The 18,013-nt window shown below is 45.3% G+C and overlaps 3 protein-coding genes across 6 annotated transcripts in view; 1 reads left to right on the forward strand and 2 right to left on the reverse strand.

Annotated features, from left to right (window-relative positions):
- Positions 1-18,013, reverse strand: part of LOC143986879 (uncharacterized) — a 1,041,669-nt gene that overhangs the window by 213,250 nt on the left and 810,406 nt on the right. The window lies entirely within an intron of this gene.
- Positions 1-18,013, forward strand: part of LOC143989630 (uncharacterized) — a 96,993-nt gene that overhangs the window by 59,899 nt on the left and 19,081 nt on the right. Inside the window, exons 1-4 of one of the 3 annotated variants that reach the window (XM_077489875.1) lie at positions 12,453-12,513; positions 16,778-16,906; positions 17,034-17,168; positions 17,255-17,378. In XM_077489875.1, the coding sequence (XP_077346001.1) occupies positions 16,811-16,906; positions 17,034-17,168; positions 17,255-17,378 (355 nt within the window). In that variant the 5' untranslated portion in view covers positions 12,453-12,513; positions 16,778-16,810. The other 2 variants (XM_077489877.1, XM_077489876.1) reach the window with 2 other exon arrangements.
- Positions 783-8,777, reverse strand: LOC143989622 (uncharacterized). 2 transcript variants are annotated; one of them, XM_077489845.1, is made up of 9 exons: positions 8,701-8,777; positions 8,388-8,497; positions 7,980-8,114; positions 7,768-7,891; positions 7,554-7,651; positions 7,268-7,474; positions 6,970-7,188; positions 6,685-6,826; positions 783-2,023 (listed from the first exon to the last, which is right to left on the reverse strand). In XM_077489845.1, exons 2-9 carry the CDS (start codon positions 8,463-8,465, stop codon positions 1,251-1,253), a joined length of 1,776 nt encoding a protein of 591 aa, XP_077345971.1. In that variant the 5' UTR covers positions 8,466-8,497; positions 8,701-8,777; the 3' UTR covers positions 783-1,250. The 2 variants fall into 2 exon arrangements, with proteins under 2 accessions (XP_077345971.1, XP_077345970.1); XM_077489844.1 differs by having other exon boundaries at positions 783-2,071.

Consider the following 18,013-nt stretch of genomic DNA (forward strand, 5'->3'; position numbering starts at 1 on the left):
CTGTGTACTCCCCATTTGTCATTCAATAAGATCAGTGCGTTCCTCAATGTGATCAATTCTGCCTTGGATATGTAAAATGGGGGTACGCAATTCCTTCTGTAAGCCTTTTGGTAAAGATAGAAGCTTATTCTTCAAAGGTATGTTCATAGGCTGGGTAATCAGATGCAGGCATAGCAGCAAATGTATTAATGCGGTTTCATAGGTGAAGGCACAGAAGTGTCTTTTTTGTGTCGGTCTCTGGTCTGAGAGGAGACACTGCTATTATTTCCTCGATGTCTGAGTGCTCTTCAGCACTCTCAGGGCATGCAGGTCCAGTGCTAATGTGCCTCCGGGCAGAGCACAGCTATAGTATACACTCATGTGGCCATCTTGCACTGCCATCAAGATATACCCTCCAACAGCCCAATTTTAATTTAAGTATACTTCACAGAGCTTTTGTTGAGTGGTTGGAAGAGAATTTTGCACTTAACTGGAAAAATGGATAATCTGAAGTGCACCATTTTATGGACACTTGGACAATTTGTTAGTGGATATATGACAGCTAAAGGCGATTATTATTAGGTAATCTATCACTGAAGGATCATGGCACTGGGAATATATATTTTTGTTTTATTTTACTTGTTTGGGGGGGGATAAGTTGCTTTTAGCTGCTGGGGGATTTTTGTGTATATAACACTTATGGGTCCCGAGCACTGAATGTAAAAAAATCACGATAGCCAGATGAATGCTTGTAACATTTGTCCAAAAACTTTTTAAAACAGACCTCAAATAGTTACAAAAGCTCACATCACAAAATTTACTTTTTATTTTTCTACTGCTATAAATGGCCAACACGGTACAACACTTCATTCATGTCTTTGGTGATCTCTGATCTCCTTATCAACTGTTTCTTACATGATGAAGATCAGCCATGGAGTATATCTGAGGTGTATATCAGGGTGTGCTTCTTCCCCACATGAGAGCTGTGATGTCCAGCAACATTCATATAGAAGACATTTCCCACACTCAAGGCACTAATACACCTCGAGGGTTGTGTGGGATCCCCGATGTACAGGAAGACAGGACTTCAGTGAGGAGCAATTCCCTCACTCAGGACAGGAATACGGCTTCTCCCCTTGTAAGAGCTCTGATGTCTAGAAAAATAAGACTTCTGTCAAAAACATTTTCCACAGAGGACATATATATGGCTTCTCCCCCCTGTGCAATCCCTGATGTGTGTAAAGATTGTACTTGTCTGAAAAACAATGCCCTTAGTCATTACAGGAATACAGCTTCTCCCCCCTGTGAGATCTCTGATGTCTGTAAAGATGGGACTTCTGTGAAAAACATTTCCCACACGCAGGACAGGAATGCGGCTTCTCCCCTGTGTGTGATCGCTGATGTTTGTACAGATGTGATGTCCGTGAAAAACATTTCCCGCACTCAGGACAGGAATACGGCCTCTCCCCCGTGTGAGACATCTGATGTGTGTAAAGATGGGACTTCCGTAAATAACACTTCTCACAGTCAGGACAGGAATATAGCTTCTCCCCTGTGTGAGATTTCTGATGTCTGCACAGATTAGACTTCCGTGAAAAACATTTCCCGCACTCAGAACAGGAATACGGCTTCTCCCCCGTGTGAGACCTTTGATGCTTGTCAAGATCTGATTTTGTTACAAAACATTTCTCACAATCAGAACAGGAGAACGGCTTCTCACCCAGGTGAGATCTCTGATGTTTAGTAAGACTGGACTTATATGAAAAACTTTTCCCGCACTCAGGACAGGAATATGGCTTCTTGTCCCTGTGAGATCTCTGATGCATATTAAGACTTAATTCAGAGCTAAAACTTTCCCCATTTTCATGACAGGAAATGTCATCCTCCCCTTGAATTCTGGCATCATCCCTCATAGTACGACATTGATCAGAGTCAGAGGGTTTCCATGGTCTATCCGCACTGTGAAGACCACCATCTATAGTTGAGTTCATTGTCTTTTCTCCTGCACAATCTCTTGTGATGTCCTCATCTTCCATTTTACAACCTGAAGATAAAGTGAGACAATACTTTGAGGGTTTCTCGATGATGTGTCCTGGAAAAATAGAAAAACATGATCAATAGATATGACAGGGTTCATTCACTTACTTCAAGATTTCATTTGGATCAGGTAGATTTGAATGAACAGATGTTCACTGGAGATGTCAAAACCAGCTTGTACTCTTCCCCTCTCCAGTAAAAGGGCCTTTGGTCCTCCCCCAGATTACTTCTACATTTACACAGCCTTGACAGAAGAGCAGGAACCAATGGGGAATGGGAGGTGCATGTTCTTCACACAGCCACAAGCCTAGGCACTGGGTCATGTGACCTCTGATAATCAGGAGGTTCAATGTTCAGACGTGTAGCCCCTTTAGCTTATAACAAGTGACCATAAGTCTAGGCTGATAAGAATTTTATAATAACCTTTAGCTATCAATCAACTCAAAGCACAAGGACCAACCTAAGAAAGTGCTACTGTAACTAATGCCGCGTACACACGATCGGATTGTCCGGCAAACAATCCGCCGGACTTTATAACGAATGGACTTGGCCACACGCGGACACTCCGAAAGTCCGGCGATTTCTAACACGATGACGTACAGCACGAACGACCGGACTAGAAAAAGGAAGTTCAATAGCCAGTAGCCAATAGCTTCCTTCTCGTACTTGCTTCTGAGCATGCGTCATTCTTAGTCCGCCGGACTAGCACACTGACGAACGGATTGTCCGCTGAAAGCCAAGTCCGGCGGACAAATTTTGAGTCAAAACTACTTTCTAAGTCCGCCAGACTTTACGATGAAAAAGTCCGCAGGACAATTCAATCGTGTGTACGCGGCATCAGAATGAAACACATACTCATAGTGCTAGTGTGTGAATGAGTACATGTTCTGTCCCACCTATTTGTTATTTCTTATTTTTTGTCCATAGTATTTTTATTGAAGAAAATTCAGGAATAAATGAACAAGTATAACAGTAATCATATGGGCCAACTTCCTAAGGATAAACAAGAATTTTGTAGAAATCACCAAGATTGGGGGGTGCCAGATCTCTGAGGGGACAAAATTCACTTTAGATTTTAGACCCCTTTCACACCACACCGCCGATAGCGTGAGCGGTAAAACGCCGCTATTTTGCGGCGCATTTCGGCCGCTAGCGGGGTGCTTTTACCCCCGCTAGCGGCCACGAAAGGGTTAAAACCGCCGGCAATACGCCGCAATAGCGGCGTTCTGCCGGCGGTATTGCAGCGCTGCCCCATTGATTTCAATGGGGAGCAGCGGTGGAGGAGCGGTAAACACACCGCTCCTTCACCGCTCCAAAGAAGCTGCTGACAGGACTTTTTTCTGACATCCTGCCAGCGCACCGCTGTAGTGTGAAAGCCCTCGGGGCTTTCACACTACAGACAATGGTGCAGCTTCTTTAGGGCGTTTTGCAGGCGCTATTTCTAACGCTATAGCGCCTGCAAAACGCCCTGGTGTGAAAGGGGTCTTAATGTGCTGTGATTTGAGTTTGTTTCTTAAAATAGACTGTAATGATTATTGGTGTTTCTGTAGGGTGATATGGTGGATGTGTTTCCGGTGTGGTATGTGTCAAATAGTGTAAGTCACTTGTGTTTTAGAAATGGGCTCAGGGCCGACAGTCCTGCTGGCAGCCTTGGTTAGGTCCGTTGGTTGTGTGTAAGAAAGTGTGGGGGTTTGGAGGGGTGACTATAAGTAAAAAAGGTGTAGGTGGTATGAAGGAGTGTGGTTGGGGGGTAAAGGGGTATAAAAATGGGGGAAGGGTACGGCTCTGAAATGGGCAATGGCCTCCTACGTGACCCTGAACTTTGGCCCATCCATCCTCGATCCCTCTATGTGCCTGATGTTTAGCAAGGTGTTGTGGGGTCAATGAGAAGATGAGATAGAGGGTAATTTTAGGGATTGCGTGGGTTCATAATTTGGGTGTACCCAGAAGTGGATCCAACAGGCCCAGAGGGTGTTGTGTTTGGAGATGTTTTCATGGGAGAAGCTATGAGCTCCTCCTTTTTGGCAATTTTTAATGAGCCTCAGGATCCATTCTTTAGTTGTTCTTTAGCCAATTCACAGGCAGGTTAAGGGACCCCCTCAGTCAAGTTATTTAACAGCTTCCCACCCGGCCAATGTACATAAAAGGCCTGGTGTTTGCACTATTATTCAAGGAGGACACACGTGTACATCCTCCCGATCGTCTGCAGCAGCACAATCTGCAACCGCTGTGTCCACCAGACACCACAGATTACAGCATTCAGTACTGGGGTGCTGTGATTGACCAATCACAGCAATCACATGTTCGCTAATAAATTCATTATTGACATTAAATGCCATTATTCATTATTTACAATTGTGATCTCTGTGATTGGCCACAGTGATCACATGGTACAGAGTGAATCACAGCGGGCCTGCATCATGTGATGTGTCATGAATGAAAGCCATTCATGACAGAAAAAAAAAAAAATTATTGCTTGTTACGGTGATGATCACAGCAATCAGCAATCACAGTGTAAAAAAAAAAAAAATACAATCCCCCCAGAGTAGTACAGTGTCACTATGGAGTACTCTGCACTACTTCTGGTTACAACACGTAAAAGAAATATACATTTTTATTTATTTATTTTTACAAATTGTCACCAGGTTTGCTAACCAATGCCACCCACTCAGTGTCCCTAATCACCGCCACACCAGTCACAGTGTCCCCGATCACCTCCACACCAGTCACAGTGTCCCCGATCACCGCCACACCAGTCACAGTGTCCCCGATCACCTCCACACCAGTCACAGTGTCCCCGATCACCGCCACACCAGTCACAGTGTCCCCGATCACCTCCACACCAGTCACAGTGTTCCCGATCACCACCACACCATTCACGGTATCCCCGATCACCGCCACACCAGTCACAGTGTCTCTAATCACTGCCACACCAGTCACAGTGTCCTTGATCACTGCAACACCAGTCACAGTGTCTCTAATCACTGCCACACTTGTCACAGTGTCCCCGATCACCACCACACCAGTTAGTGTCCTCGATCACCACCACACCAGTCACAGTGTCCTTGATCACCGCCACACCAATCACAGTGTCTCTAATCACTGCCACACCAGTCAGTGTCCCTGATCACTGCCACACCAATCACAGTGTCTCTAATCACCGCCACACCAGTCATAGTGTCCCTGATCACCGCCATACCAGCCAAGGGGTCCCCGATCACCACCACACCAGCCACAGTGTCCCTGATCACCGCCACACCAGTCACAGTGTCTCTAATCACCGCCACACCAGTCACAGTATCCCTGATCACCACCACACCAGTAGAGTGTGGCCTCTGACTGCCATCTGTACTAATCCTGGCCTGTTTATTGCCCTCATTTCTGCCTGTTACCTGGACCAAACCTTTGCCTGTTTGCTGACCATGTCTCTGCCTGCTCTCTGTACTGACCCATCTGCTCATTGGACTGACTGTGTTCCTGTGAGAAACTTCTGGAATAACAGGACCTCTTTTGTTCTTCCTATTTTTAGCTTCCCGTACTTTCTGCCCAGTGAACATGGCACTGCTGGGGGCAGCCCAGAAGGCTAGGCTTGCTTGGCTTATAGGAACTGGGACTGCTATAGGGTAACGATACACTAAACTATATTCCCTGATCACTCGTACAGAGGTGACCATTACAGTACATTGGTTTTGATACAATTGGTTGATTTACGTGATACACAAGATACAATGTCACACATGTGTTAAGGCCATATTTAGGAGGAGTAGCAGAATGTGTTTTGGGGTGTAATTCTAAGTATGTCCATGCTGTACGTGAGAAATATCTTATTAAATGGACAACTTTGTGTATAAAAATTCATTTTAATTTTTATTCTACATTTTTTTCAAGAACAGTGTTGTCAAAAAACTTATTATCCCCCTTAGAAAATACAATGCTTTACAAAATGTGGTCATTTTATGGGTGTTGTTCGCTGTCCTGATGCTCCATATCCTCCAAAAATACATATGATATGTAGTCAGGGAATTAGATGTGTACCTTATGCTACTTAAAAGCCCAAAAGGTGCTCCTTGAATTTTGGGCCTCTCTATGCATCTAGGCTGTGAAAAAGTCTCACATATGGTGTGACCATACTCAGGATGCATAGTAGAATGTGTTTTGGGTTGAAATAGTAAGCATGCCTTAGCTGAGTGTGAGAAATAACTGGCTAAATTACCTGCCCGGTGTAGTGGTTTTGCACAAAGCAGCCCGGATCCTCCTCTTCTTGGGTCCCTTTTCAGTACTCCTGGCCCCACCTCTCACACTGACTAAATCGAACTGGCTGCAGTGGGTTTACCCTGATGGTCACGTGTACACCACACTAGGTTGCACTTCCCTACGTGTCTCTGGATAGCCATGTGCCTGCACACGCACTTGGCCCGTGTTGCCATTGAGATATCGGACCATTCACCAAACTTTTTAGACACAGCTCATATATATCTGATGAAATACATTGTACCTGCAGCACAGAGAAAGAGGTTTATCTAAAGGAAAAGAAGGAATTTGCAGGATGGGTATAAGTGATTAATATCAATTTATTATTGGCTGATATCACTCATCTTCCGCCCTCCTCTGGACCAATCATTGTGTAGTAACAGAGAAGATGTAAGAGAAGAATATATTAAGGCTCACCTGTGCTGATCTCTGTAGGAGTGTCCTCCTCTTTGAATGTCCTCGTCATTCCATCCTCCTCCGTAGACTGCTGATTATCCCTCACATACCTCTCTTCTTCTTCTACTTTACCCTCAACTTTTAGATCTATCAGATTTTCACCCTAAACCAAGAGAATGGCAGAAAATACCATCTGTAATATAGAAGTATTTTTGATAGGAGATCACATAGAAAATATAATCCACACATTGTCTCCATATGTCAGTGTTCAATCTTTTTATGTTCCAGACCCTCAACTCCACCTACCTGATGATGGTGGGGGATGGTGTGACCTTCCTGTGTGGAATCCCGGGAATACAGAGGACGGGGACATCTCTCTGGTGGGTTTCTGCTGTTAGATGGTTCCATCATGATGTCCTTATAGAGATACTTGTGTCCTTCAAAAAGCTCCTTCATCACACCATACTCCTCACCCTCCTCTTTAAATTTTTCTTTTAAAACATTATTATCCCCAAAGTTTCCACCCTGAATATATAAGAAAACATTCATTGTAACAAACATGCTGTATAACAATTATTAGTAATTATGATTTATACATAGCTACCTGATGATGGTGAGGGATGGTGTGATCTTCCTGAGTAGAATCCCGGGAATACAGAGGACGGGGACATCTCTCTGGTGGGTTCCTGGTATTTGGTGGCTCCATCATATCCTTGTGTCCTTCTGATAACTCCTCCATCACTCCATACTCCTCATCCTCCTCTTTATTCTCTTCTTTAACATCAATATTATCATCCCCGAGGTTTCCACTCTGAATATATAATAAAACATTCATTGTAACAAACATGCTGTGTATAAATCAGAACTACCAATAATTGTCAATCATCTACCTGATGATGGTGGGGGATGGTGTGACCTTCCTGTGTGGAATCCCGGGAATACAGAGGACGGGGACATCTCTCTGGTGGGTTCCCATTACTGGATCCATCTGTAGGAAACACACACACTGAGTGAATACATTGTTTCTATGTGTTTATCAGATGATGGGGGATCTATGTGGAGCCTCCGTACTGCTCTCTCCTTTACAATAAAGTCTCCTCTTACCCGGTGATGTGAGGGGCGGCTGATTGTCCATCATGACGTCCTTGTAGAGATCCTTGTGTCCTTCTAAATACTCCCACTCCTCCATGGAGAAATAGACAGTGACATCCTGACACCTTATAGGAACCTGACACACACAATGATACAGTCACCATCCAGACACATCCCTTGTCTGTTACTGGATAATGTCCCAGAATTCCCAGAATCCTCCTCACCTCTCTTGTCAGCAGCTCCATCATCTTCTTGGTGACTTCTAGAATCTTCTCCATGTTGTGTCTCTCAGGTTTTAGGGAGTCACATGGAGGCACTGTGATGGTCATATGATCACCTGACTTCAGAAGAGGAAATCTCTGTATTGAGGAACCAATAGGAATATCATGTTAGATTCCCAGCATCCTCCTCACCTCTCCGGTCAGGTCTGTGTTTTATTAATAGAGATAAGAGTGATGTCATGTGACCTCCCAGAATCCTCCTCACCTCTCCGGTCAGGTCTGTGTTTTATTAATAGAGATAAGAGCGATGTCATGTGACCTCCCAGAATCCTCCTCACCTCTCCGGTCAGGTCTGTGTTTTATTAATAGAGATAAGAGTGATGTCACGTGACCTCCCAGAATCCTCCTCACCTTTCCGGTCAGCAGGTAGATGATCTCCAGGGTGAGGTTTAGTATCGTCTCAGTCATGTGACTCCAGTCCTCCGCCATCCTTATTGGTCATTTGATCTACACAGGTTCCACTGTAAACCAATAATTGATAACAGAGAATGATCTGGACTGTACAGATTGTACAATATGAGGATGGGGATGTAAGGGGGATAATATGAAGGAAAAACAGACCTCCATCATCTGCTGGAGATAAAAGACATCACAGTGACTATGGAGGAAGAGGACGGACATGACGGGGGTTACTGGGTGTAAATAGAAAATAAGATCTTATTACCTCCTCTGCTGCCACTTCCAGCAATGTCTTCTTTGTAGTTTGTACCTCACGGAGAGGCTGGTCTGCTTCTGACATCACTTCCTGTCTGTATTCCATAGAGACCTTCTGTCTGGATAGCAGTGAGATCACCACCTTGTGGAGCTCAGACAAACTGCAGCCGCCCGAGAAACATCTCGTAGTGTGAACATGGTCTTGTGCTGTGTGTATATATATATATATGTATATATATATATATATATGTATATATATATATATATATGTATATATATATATATATATATATATATATATATATATATATATATATATATATATGTATATATATATATATATATATATATATATGTATATATATATATATATATATATATATATATATACTGTATAGAATATAAATAGAATAAAACCCACGCTATGTGTAACAACTCAAATACCTACAGAAATAACTTATACCGGACTGCTGCTGTAACAAAGGTAAGTGTTCCCTTTATCAACTAGAAGAGCATTATGTGTCACAGCGCTGTCCTATTGTGTGTGCACATAAATCATCACAAATACACTACAATATGTGGAGACATTCATATATAAAGTGCTAGGGGCTCAAATAATATTCTCTGCAGATCCACTGCTTCCACTTTACACCTACTTCACTGATCTTCTGGTGTTTATCAATAAATTAAGTAAACTGATCCATTGCAAATTCATATACCACATAAAGTGCTTTGTGCTCAAGACGCTGTTCGCTGCTTCCACTTTGCACCTACTTCATTAATCTTATAATATTTGCTCCTATATTAGATAAACTAAAAATCTGTGCAAATTCATGTAAATACACAATATGTTGTGCTCAATATAGTGTTATCTGCAAGTCCACTGCTTCCACTTTGCATCTACTTTAACAAACTTATTTTGCTAAAAAAAAAGGTAACATGTGAAAGTGCTCGGTGCTCCAAACTGTGGCAGCTGTAGTGTAGCCACGCCTTCTTCCACCTCTTACACACGTGATGGTGAGGGCGCCCCCTTAGTGGTGCTTCCCCACTCACCAGACCAATATGACTCCCAGCTTTTCATCTACCAGAGTCACCAACATCCTTCACACTCTCCTCACCTCCGATGGCAAAGGAACCGGATCCTCCTCGCTCACTCCTGCAAGTCTGCTGCGCTTTCTGTCAGTCTTCTGTCTTGCATTTGAAAAATTGCTGCGCAAATACTGTGTGAAAAAAAAATTGAAACATCCTCCATTTTAATCTTTAGGGCCTTTGCTTTAAAAAAAAAATATATATTTTTTCATGTAAACAAAAAGTGTCAGAAAGGGCTTTGTCTTCAAGTGGTTAGAAGAGTGGGTGATGTGTGACATAAACTTCTAAATGTTGCGCATAAAAGGCCAGGACAGATCAAACCCCCCCCAAATGACCCCTTTTTGGAAAGTAGACACGCCAAGCTATTTTCTGATAGGCATGTTGAGTCCATGGAATATTTTATTTCCTGGCTACCTCACGTCAGCACACTGTGGGTTAATCCTCCGTAGGCAACTCCAAGGACCACCTCCAGTAGATAGCTAGAATAAAAGACCATCCCTCCCAACCCCCGGTGTTCTTCATTTTTGGTCGCTCCAGGCCACCTGCCAAAAGTTTCCAGATCGGATGGATGTTGGTGAGCAGTATCCCACCCCACCGTACCTCCCCCTGGGTTCTCTGCCTCTCCTGGGTTGATACATGTCCCCTGGGGCAGGACCCGGGTCCCCAAACACTTTTTGGGACAGTGACTTGCATATTAGCCTTTAAAATTAGCACTTTAGATTTCTCCCATAGACTTGTACAGGGTGTTCCGCGGCTTTTTGAATTTGCCGCAAACACCCCAAATTGTTCATTGTTCACCGAACAGGCGAACAGGCAATGTTCGAGTCGAATATGAGTTTGACTCAAACTCGAAGCTCATCCCTACTGATTAGTGACCTGCCTGTAGACTTAGCAAACCGTCCGTCCGCCCGTTGCACTCTGCTGCCTTCCCTCACTGTAAGCTGCTTAAAGGGGACATGACACAAAAAAATATTTTTAGGAGAAAAACGGGGTGAGAATGAGAGTTTCTCTCTGTGCTCCCTGCCTCATGCAGTGATTCTTGTTTTTTTAGATGAGCACACAGCACAGGTCAGAGGCACAAAGATCTAAAGAAAGGTACGAGGGGACAGTGTGGGACGATGGGGAAAAGAGTGCTAACCGTTCGCTCATGGTTGTCTGTCTTGGCTGTTTTGCAGGAGCTTAAGCCCAAAGCACAGACGCTCTTCAAAGCATAAGTCCCGCCACCGTTCTGTGTCACCACGGCGCCATGAATCCCGTCCAGGACATGGCAATTCCAACGAGACACTCTTCCCATAGACTTACACAGCCCAAGACATCTCGCGCCTCACCGGAAGAGAGCATATTATTGTTATCCTCAGATCCAGAGGATGCTGGGCCTGGGACCTTTGATTATAATCTGGTAGGCCCCATTGTGCAAGCAATTAAGGAAGCCATGGATTGGGAGTCAGAGTCACTCCCACCACAAAAGATCCTTAGGTTCTTTCCTAACCTGAAAAAGGAGGGACCTACCTTCCCAGTATTTCTGGAAATTAAGGAATTAATCAAGGACAGTTTTCAGGAAGTGGGGCATGCCCACGGTCGATTTGATGGTGACCCAACAAAATGCTCAGCTTCCCCTGTTTGTGACGAAAAACAGTTACGCAGGAGCACTAACACAGGATGCATTTTCGATCCACTGGGCCTTTCCGATGGCGTACATTTTTCCACCAATCCCATTATTATTGAATGTCATGTTGAATATCAGAGCAGAAAAGGTCCACACAGTATTGGTGGCTCCCCGATGCGTGAGGAGGACTTGGTTTCCTTTGATCATACAGATGTTGTCAGCCCTGCCAATTCCATTTCCAGCCAACAGGGATCTTTTGACCCAGAACCAGTGGTGACACTCCAACCCGGCAAAGCTAAAACTAGGGGCATGGCTGCTGAATCAGCCAGATTAAGGGCTCAGAGACTTCCCTCACAGGTGGTACAGACTCTAATGAAGGGCAGAAAGACCTCAACCAACCACACTTATGAACGTGTTTGGACGAAATTTGTAGAGTTCGCTGAACGCAAGTACTTTTCTCCTAAATCTTCTTCTCGGCCAGACATACTGGATTTTCTGCAGTCAGCCCTAGATAAGGGGTTAGCATGTAACTCGATTAGGGTGCAGGTCTCTGCCCTATCATCTCTCACCGGGCATAGGTGGACTGCAAAATCAAAGGGGCCAAAATCTTGTCTCATTCTTTGTATCCGCTATCTATATGTATCTCGGGGCTGCGACCCTCTGTCTGTTGAGGTGTCTTGTCACCTCTGTCTTTTGTCATTTGCAAATTTCAATAAAATTTATAAAAATTTAAAAAAATGTATAACAGAAACTAAGAAAAATGCATTTTTTGAAAAAGAATTTCAGTCTTTTTTTATTTTTAGCTCAAGAAATAAAAAGCGGTTATTAAATACCACCAAAAGAAAGCTCTGTTTGTGTCGGAAAAAAAAACATAAAACTGTTATATGGGTACAGCGTTGCATGAAAGGGGGTTGAAAGTGTCCAGTATTGAGGTAGTTAAAGGAATGGTGACTATGAGACGTTTCTTGGGGCTGCCGTTCCTCTGAACTCCACAAGGTGGTGATCTCACTCATGTCTAGACAGGTCGTTTCTATGGAATTTAGACAGGAAGTGATGTCAGGTACATACAGGAAGTTCCATGTGACAGGAAATAGGAGACGTTACTGGAATAAATAAACAGCAGAGGAGGTAATAAGATCTTATTTTCTATTTACACCCAGTAACCCCCCCGTCATGTCCGTCCTCTTCCTCCATAGTCACTGTGATGTATTTTATCTCCAGCAGATGATGATGCACACATATATAGTGTGGAGACCTAGATTAACCCCGTATATTACAATGAGGGAATTTATGGTCTCTGAGTAAGAGCTTCTAGGTTACCCCAGGAGTTGTCTGACGATTTGTTATCAGAAAGTTTTATTGGAATTATTGTGTTGTGGATTCAGATATTTTATCCATAGTGCAAGTGCTGCCCGAATATTTATTATTTGTAGATTAGCCCCTTCAGGGTCAGAACATTTCCCCATGTATAGGGCTTAGGGGTGCACCAAATGGGTTTTTACACTAGGCTGAAAACCGATACCGAAACGATACAGAAAGTGACTGATACCGAAACTTATTTAAAAAAATATATTTTTATACAGGAGATGGTCAGAGACTGGTGACATGGTACAGGAGATGGTCAGAGACTGGGGACATGGTACAGGAGATGGTCAGAGACTGGTGACATGGTACAGGAGATGGTCAGAGACTGGTGACATGGTACAGGAGATGGTCAGAGACTGGGGACATGGTACAGGAGATGGTCAGAGACTGGGGACATGGTACAGGAGATGGTCAGAGACTGGGGACATGGTACAGGAGATGGTCAGAGACTGGGGACATGGTACAGGAGATGGTCAGAGACTGGGGACATGGTACAGGAGATGGTCAGAGACTGGGGACATGGTACAGGAGATGGTCAGAGACTGGGGACATGGTACAGGAGATGGTCAGAGACTGGGGACATGGTACAGGAGATGGTCAGAGACTGGGGACATGGTACAGGAGATGGTCAGAGACTGGGGACATGGTACAGGAGATGGTCAGAGACTGGGGACATGGTACAGGAGATGGTCAGAGACTGGGGACATGGTACAGGAGATGGTCAGAGACTGGGGACATGGTACAGGAGATGGTCAGAGACTGGGGACATGGTACAGGAGATGGTCAGAGACTGGGGACATGCTAGAGGAGATGGTCAGAGACTGGTGACATGCTAGAGGAGATGGTCAGAGACTGGTGACATGCTAGAGGAGATGGTCAGAGACTGGGGACATGCTACAGGAGATGGTCAGAGACTGGGGACATGCTACAGGAGATGGTCAGAGACTGGGGACATGCTACAGGAGATGGTCAGAGACTGGGGACATGCTACAGGAGATGGTCAGAGACTGGGGACATGCTACAGGAGATGGTCAGAGACTGGGGACATGCTACAGGAGATGGTCAGAGACTGGGGACATGCTACAGGAGATGGTCAGAGACTGGGGACATGCTACAGGAGATGGTCAGAGACTGGGGACATGCTACAGGAGATGGTCAGAGACTGGGGACATGCTACAGGAGATGGTCAGAGACTGGGGACATGCTACAGGAGATGGTCAGAGACTGGGGACATGCTACAGGAGATGGTCAGAGACTGGGGACATGCTACAGGAGATGGTCAGAGACTGGGGACATGCTACAGGAGATGGTCAGAGACTGGGGACATGCTACAGGAGATGGTCAGAGACTGGGGACATGCTACAGGAGATGGTCAGAGACTGGGGACATGCTACAGGAGATGGTCAGAGACTGGGGACATGCTACAGGAGATGGTCAGAGACTGGGGACATATTACAGGAGATGGTCAGAGACTGGGGACATGCTACAGGAGATGGTCAGAGACTGGGGACATGCTACAGGAGATGGTCAGAGACTGGGGACATATTACAGGAGATGGTCAGAGACTGGGGACATGTTACAGAAAATGGTCAGAGACTGAGGACATGGTACAGGAGAGGGTCAGAGAGTCAGAGACTGGGGGACATGATAGAGGAGATATTCACAGACTGGGGACATGGTACAGGAGATGGTCAGAGACTGGGGGCATGGTACAAGAGATGGTCAGAGACTGGGGACATGGTACAGGAGATGGTCAGAGACTGGGGACATGGTACAGGATATGGTCAGAGACTGGGGACATGGTACAGGAGATGGTCAGAGACTGCAGACATGGTACAGGAGATGGTCAGAGACTGGAGACATGGTACAAGAGATGGTCAGAGACTGGGGACATGGTACAGGAGATGGTCAGAGAGTCAGAGACTGGGGACATGATAGAGGAGATATTCACAGACTGGGGACATGGTACAGGAGATATTCACAGACTGGGGACATGGTACAGGAGATATTCACAGACTGGGGACATGGTACAGGAAATGGTCAGAGACTGGGGACATGATACAAGAGATCAATGCAGCCTCACCAGTGCCCGTCAGATGCAGCCAGCCAGTGTCCCCATTGCAGCCAGTGTCCCCATTGCAGCCTGTAGTCTGTGTCCCCCCATTGCAGCCAGCATGCGAAATGAAGAGAGAGGAGAGCCGCCGCCGCTGCCACCTGGTTGAGCGCTGGGAACATCACAGCTTTCATTTCAATATCTGTGTGTTCCCTGCCATGAGCCATCACATACAGCCCCTCCTCTTTGTCCAGGCACTTTGATAGACAGAGCACCCATCCAATCCTGGGACGGGTGATCTGTCTATCAAAGTTCTGCCGGACAAGGGGCTGTATGTGACGGCGCACGGCAGGGAACACACAGATATTGAAATGCAAGCTTTGATTTTCCCAGTGCTCTAATCAACCAGGCGGCGGCGTCTCTCCTGCGCTATAGGACACCCCCATGACGGGCGGCACCAGGGGCGGGGGGCAGAACCCCGCCCCATTTTCAGCTCCATTATTGGCTGTTTTTCTCTTTCGGCAAATTGCCGAAAAGCCCATTTTCGGCCGATATGTTTCGGCAGCCTAATAGGGCTGGAACATTCTCTTCCATTTGGAGATACCTTCTAGTAATATGGTCCTCTAAACAAACAGCACTGACAATAAATAAACAAGACAATGACCACCCTGAGCATACATGGCCTACAAAGGGCAATTATTTCACTACACAGGCAGTAAATGGGCAATCATTACAATATGCCGCCAACACAATGATGGAGTGCTGTGGTCAGGAGTATGGAGCATTGCTGGTCAGGAGGAAGAAAACATTCCCCAGCCTGCCATGGAGAATATGTTCCATCATTGGTGTTGATGGGAGGGAGGAAATTACTGAAGGTTCTGAGAGAAGTAGAGGAGCTGAAGAGTCTCTGAGGAGGTAGTGGAACTAAAGGTCTCTGGGAGCCTCTGAGGGTGTACTGCATCTGAAGAACTCTGGGACCCCTGAGGAGGAAATGTAGCTGAAAGACTTAGGGAGCCTCTTAGGAAATAAAAGGGAACAATTCTGAGATGTTAGTGGGGCTGAAGGGCTATGGGGGCCTCTGAGGGGATAGTCATTCTGAAAGTTTCTGAGGTAAGAGGGGGGCTTTCTGGCTCATAAGGACTCTTGGTCTATCATGGTCCTCCCACCTTAACTGCTCTTACTTTTCTGACCTCCATAAAGATTTCCTGCCAGCAAGTGAAGGAAGCCTTCACCTCACCATTTCACGGGTCAAGAAATATGTTCCTTGTGGAGGTCTGTTTGCGCATCATCCCATGACTCAGACTCTGGCAGTGCCTGGTGCTGGATTTCAGAGCCCCAGGAACCCACTGCCTCTCTGTACAATGTCCTGGATACTGCCGAATTTTGGCAGCCAAGGGAATAAACCAGTCCCCCTGCAAGTCCTTCTCCTACCCACACTGGGCTGCCATTGGAGGGAGGAAAACAGACTCCTCCCCAACAGCTCTCTACTCCACCAGCACCATCCTTCTGCTATCCAATCCAATCTCTTCTCTTACTGCAGAGAGTGACAGTGACATCACTCCTGTCAGTCAGCAGACTGCCAGAGATTCAAACCTTGCAGCCGGAGTTCTGGCAATTATCTTGATTATCCGGCAACTCCGGCCAAAAGTCAGCAAGTTCCCCTTTTTGGACATCGTGATGACCCTACATTGTCCTCACAGCACTCCCTCAGAGCCAACAAGGCAAAGGCAGGATCATATTTATCAGTCCTTGTCTGCAGATCTATAACTTTTCAAAACCAGTTCAGAAACCAAACAAATCCAACAAAGAAGTAATTTCTGATCCAACAGGCCAAGAGGGTCCAAACTAAATGTGTTCTCATGGGGGCAGTAGTCCTTAAATGTACAGCAACCCTTCTATTACCCCCCTCACATCCACATCCTATTATTGTGTGACCAATACCATCCAAATAATTCTTACTTTCATTTCCCAAAGTTATCCGTCTACAAGGAGACCTGTATAGATCAAATGACGGCACCAATGAGGATGGAGGAGGACCAGAGTCACATGACTGAGAAGATACTAAACCTCACCCTGGAGATCATCTACCTGCTGACCGGAGAGGTGAGGAGGATTCTGGGAGGTCACATGACATCACTCTTATCTCTATTAATAAAACACAGACCTGACCGGAGAGGTGAGGAGGATTCTGGGATTCTAACATGATATTCTTATTGGTTCCTCAATACAGAGATTTCCTTTTGTGAAGTCAGGTGATCATATGACCATCACAGTGCCTCCATGTGACTCCATAAAACCTGAGAGACACAACATGCAGAAGATTCTAGAAGTCACCAAGAAGATGATGGAGCTGCTGACAGGAGAGGTGAGCGGTGCTGGGAATTCTGGGACATTATCCAGTAACAGACAAGGGATGTGTCTGGATGGTGACTGTATCATTGTGTGTGTCAGGTTCCTATAAGGTGTCAGGATGTCTCTGTCTATTTCTCCATGGAGGAGTGGGAGTATTTAGAAGGACACAAGGATCTCTACAAGGACGTCATGATGGACAATCAGCCGCCCCTCACATCCCTGGGTAAGAGGAGATCTGATAGATATAAAAGTTGAGGTTAAAGCAGAAGAAGAAGAGAGGTATGTGAGGGATGATCAGCAGTCTATGGAGGAGGATGGAATAACGGGGACATTTATAGAGGAGGACACTCCTACAGAGATCAGCACAGGTGGGTCATTAAAACTAAATACATTCCTCCACCCTGTCAGAAACCATGAAATCAGACCGAGATAGAAGTACAGTTAAATCACACTTGTTTAATAATAAAAGTAAATAGAACAAACGTAGTCAAAACATAGCCAGAACTGGAATGGATAGTCAGACAAGCCAAACATCAGGAAGCCAGAGATGAGTGTAGTAAAACAGCAAAAAGGATCTGGAGCCAGTCTTTTAACAGGAATGCAGGAGAGCATCTCTGTGATGTCAACTAAAGTGAAGGCAAGAGATCCTCTGGGCTGGATGACTTAAAGGGGTTGTAAAGGTTTGTTTTTTATTTTCTACATAGGTTCCTCTAAGCTAGTGCATTGCTGGTTCACTTACCTTTTCCTTCGATTTCCCTTCTAAATGTTTTTTTTCTTTGTCTGAATATCTCACTTCCTGTTTCTCCTCAGTAAACTTCTCACCATCATCCGAGCTGGTGGTTAGTCAGCCAGAAGAGC

This window comes from Lithobates pipiens, unplaced genomic scaffold, assembly GCF_037356315.1.
Source record: "Lithobates pipiens isolate NorthernLeopardFrog02 unplaced genomic scaffold, aLitPip1_a1.2 Scaffold_18, whole genome shotgun sequence".
NCBI lineage: Eukaryota > Metazoa > Chordata > Amphibia > Anura > Ranidae > Lithobates > Lithobates pipiens.

What these genes read in the sequence shown, in the direction of transcription:
- LOC143989622 (XM_077489844.1), bottom strand. Translation starts at nt 8,465, where the DNA reads ATGGCGGAGGACTGGAGTCACATGACTGAGACGATACTAAACCTCACC. An exon ending in TCTACCTGCTGACCGGAAAG is followed by an intron (nt 8,115 to 8,387) that starts GTGAGGAGGATT and finishes TCCTCAATACAG; the next exon opens with AGATTTCCTCTTCTGAAGTC. An exon ending in CCATCCCTCACCATCATCAG is followed by an intron (nt 7,189 to 7,267) that starts GTAGCTATGTAT and finishes TTATATATTCAG; the next exon opens with GGTGGAAACTTTGGGGATAA.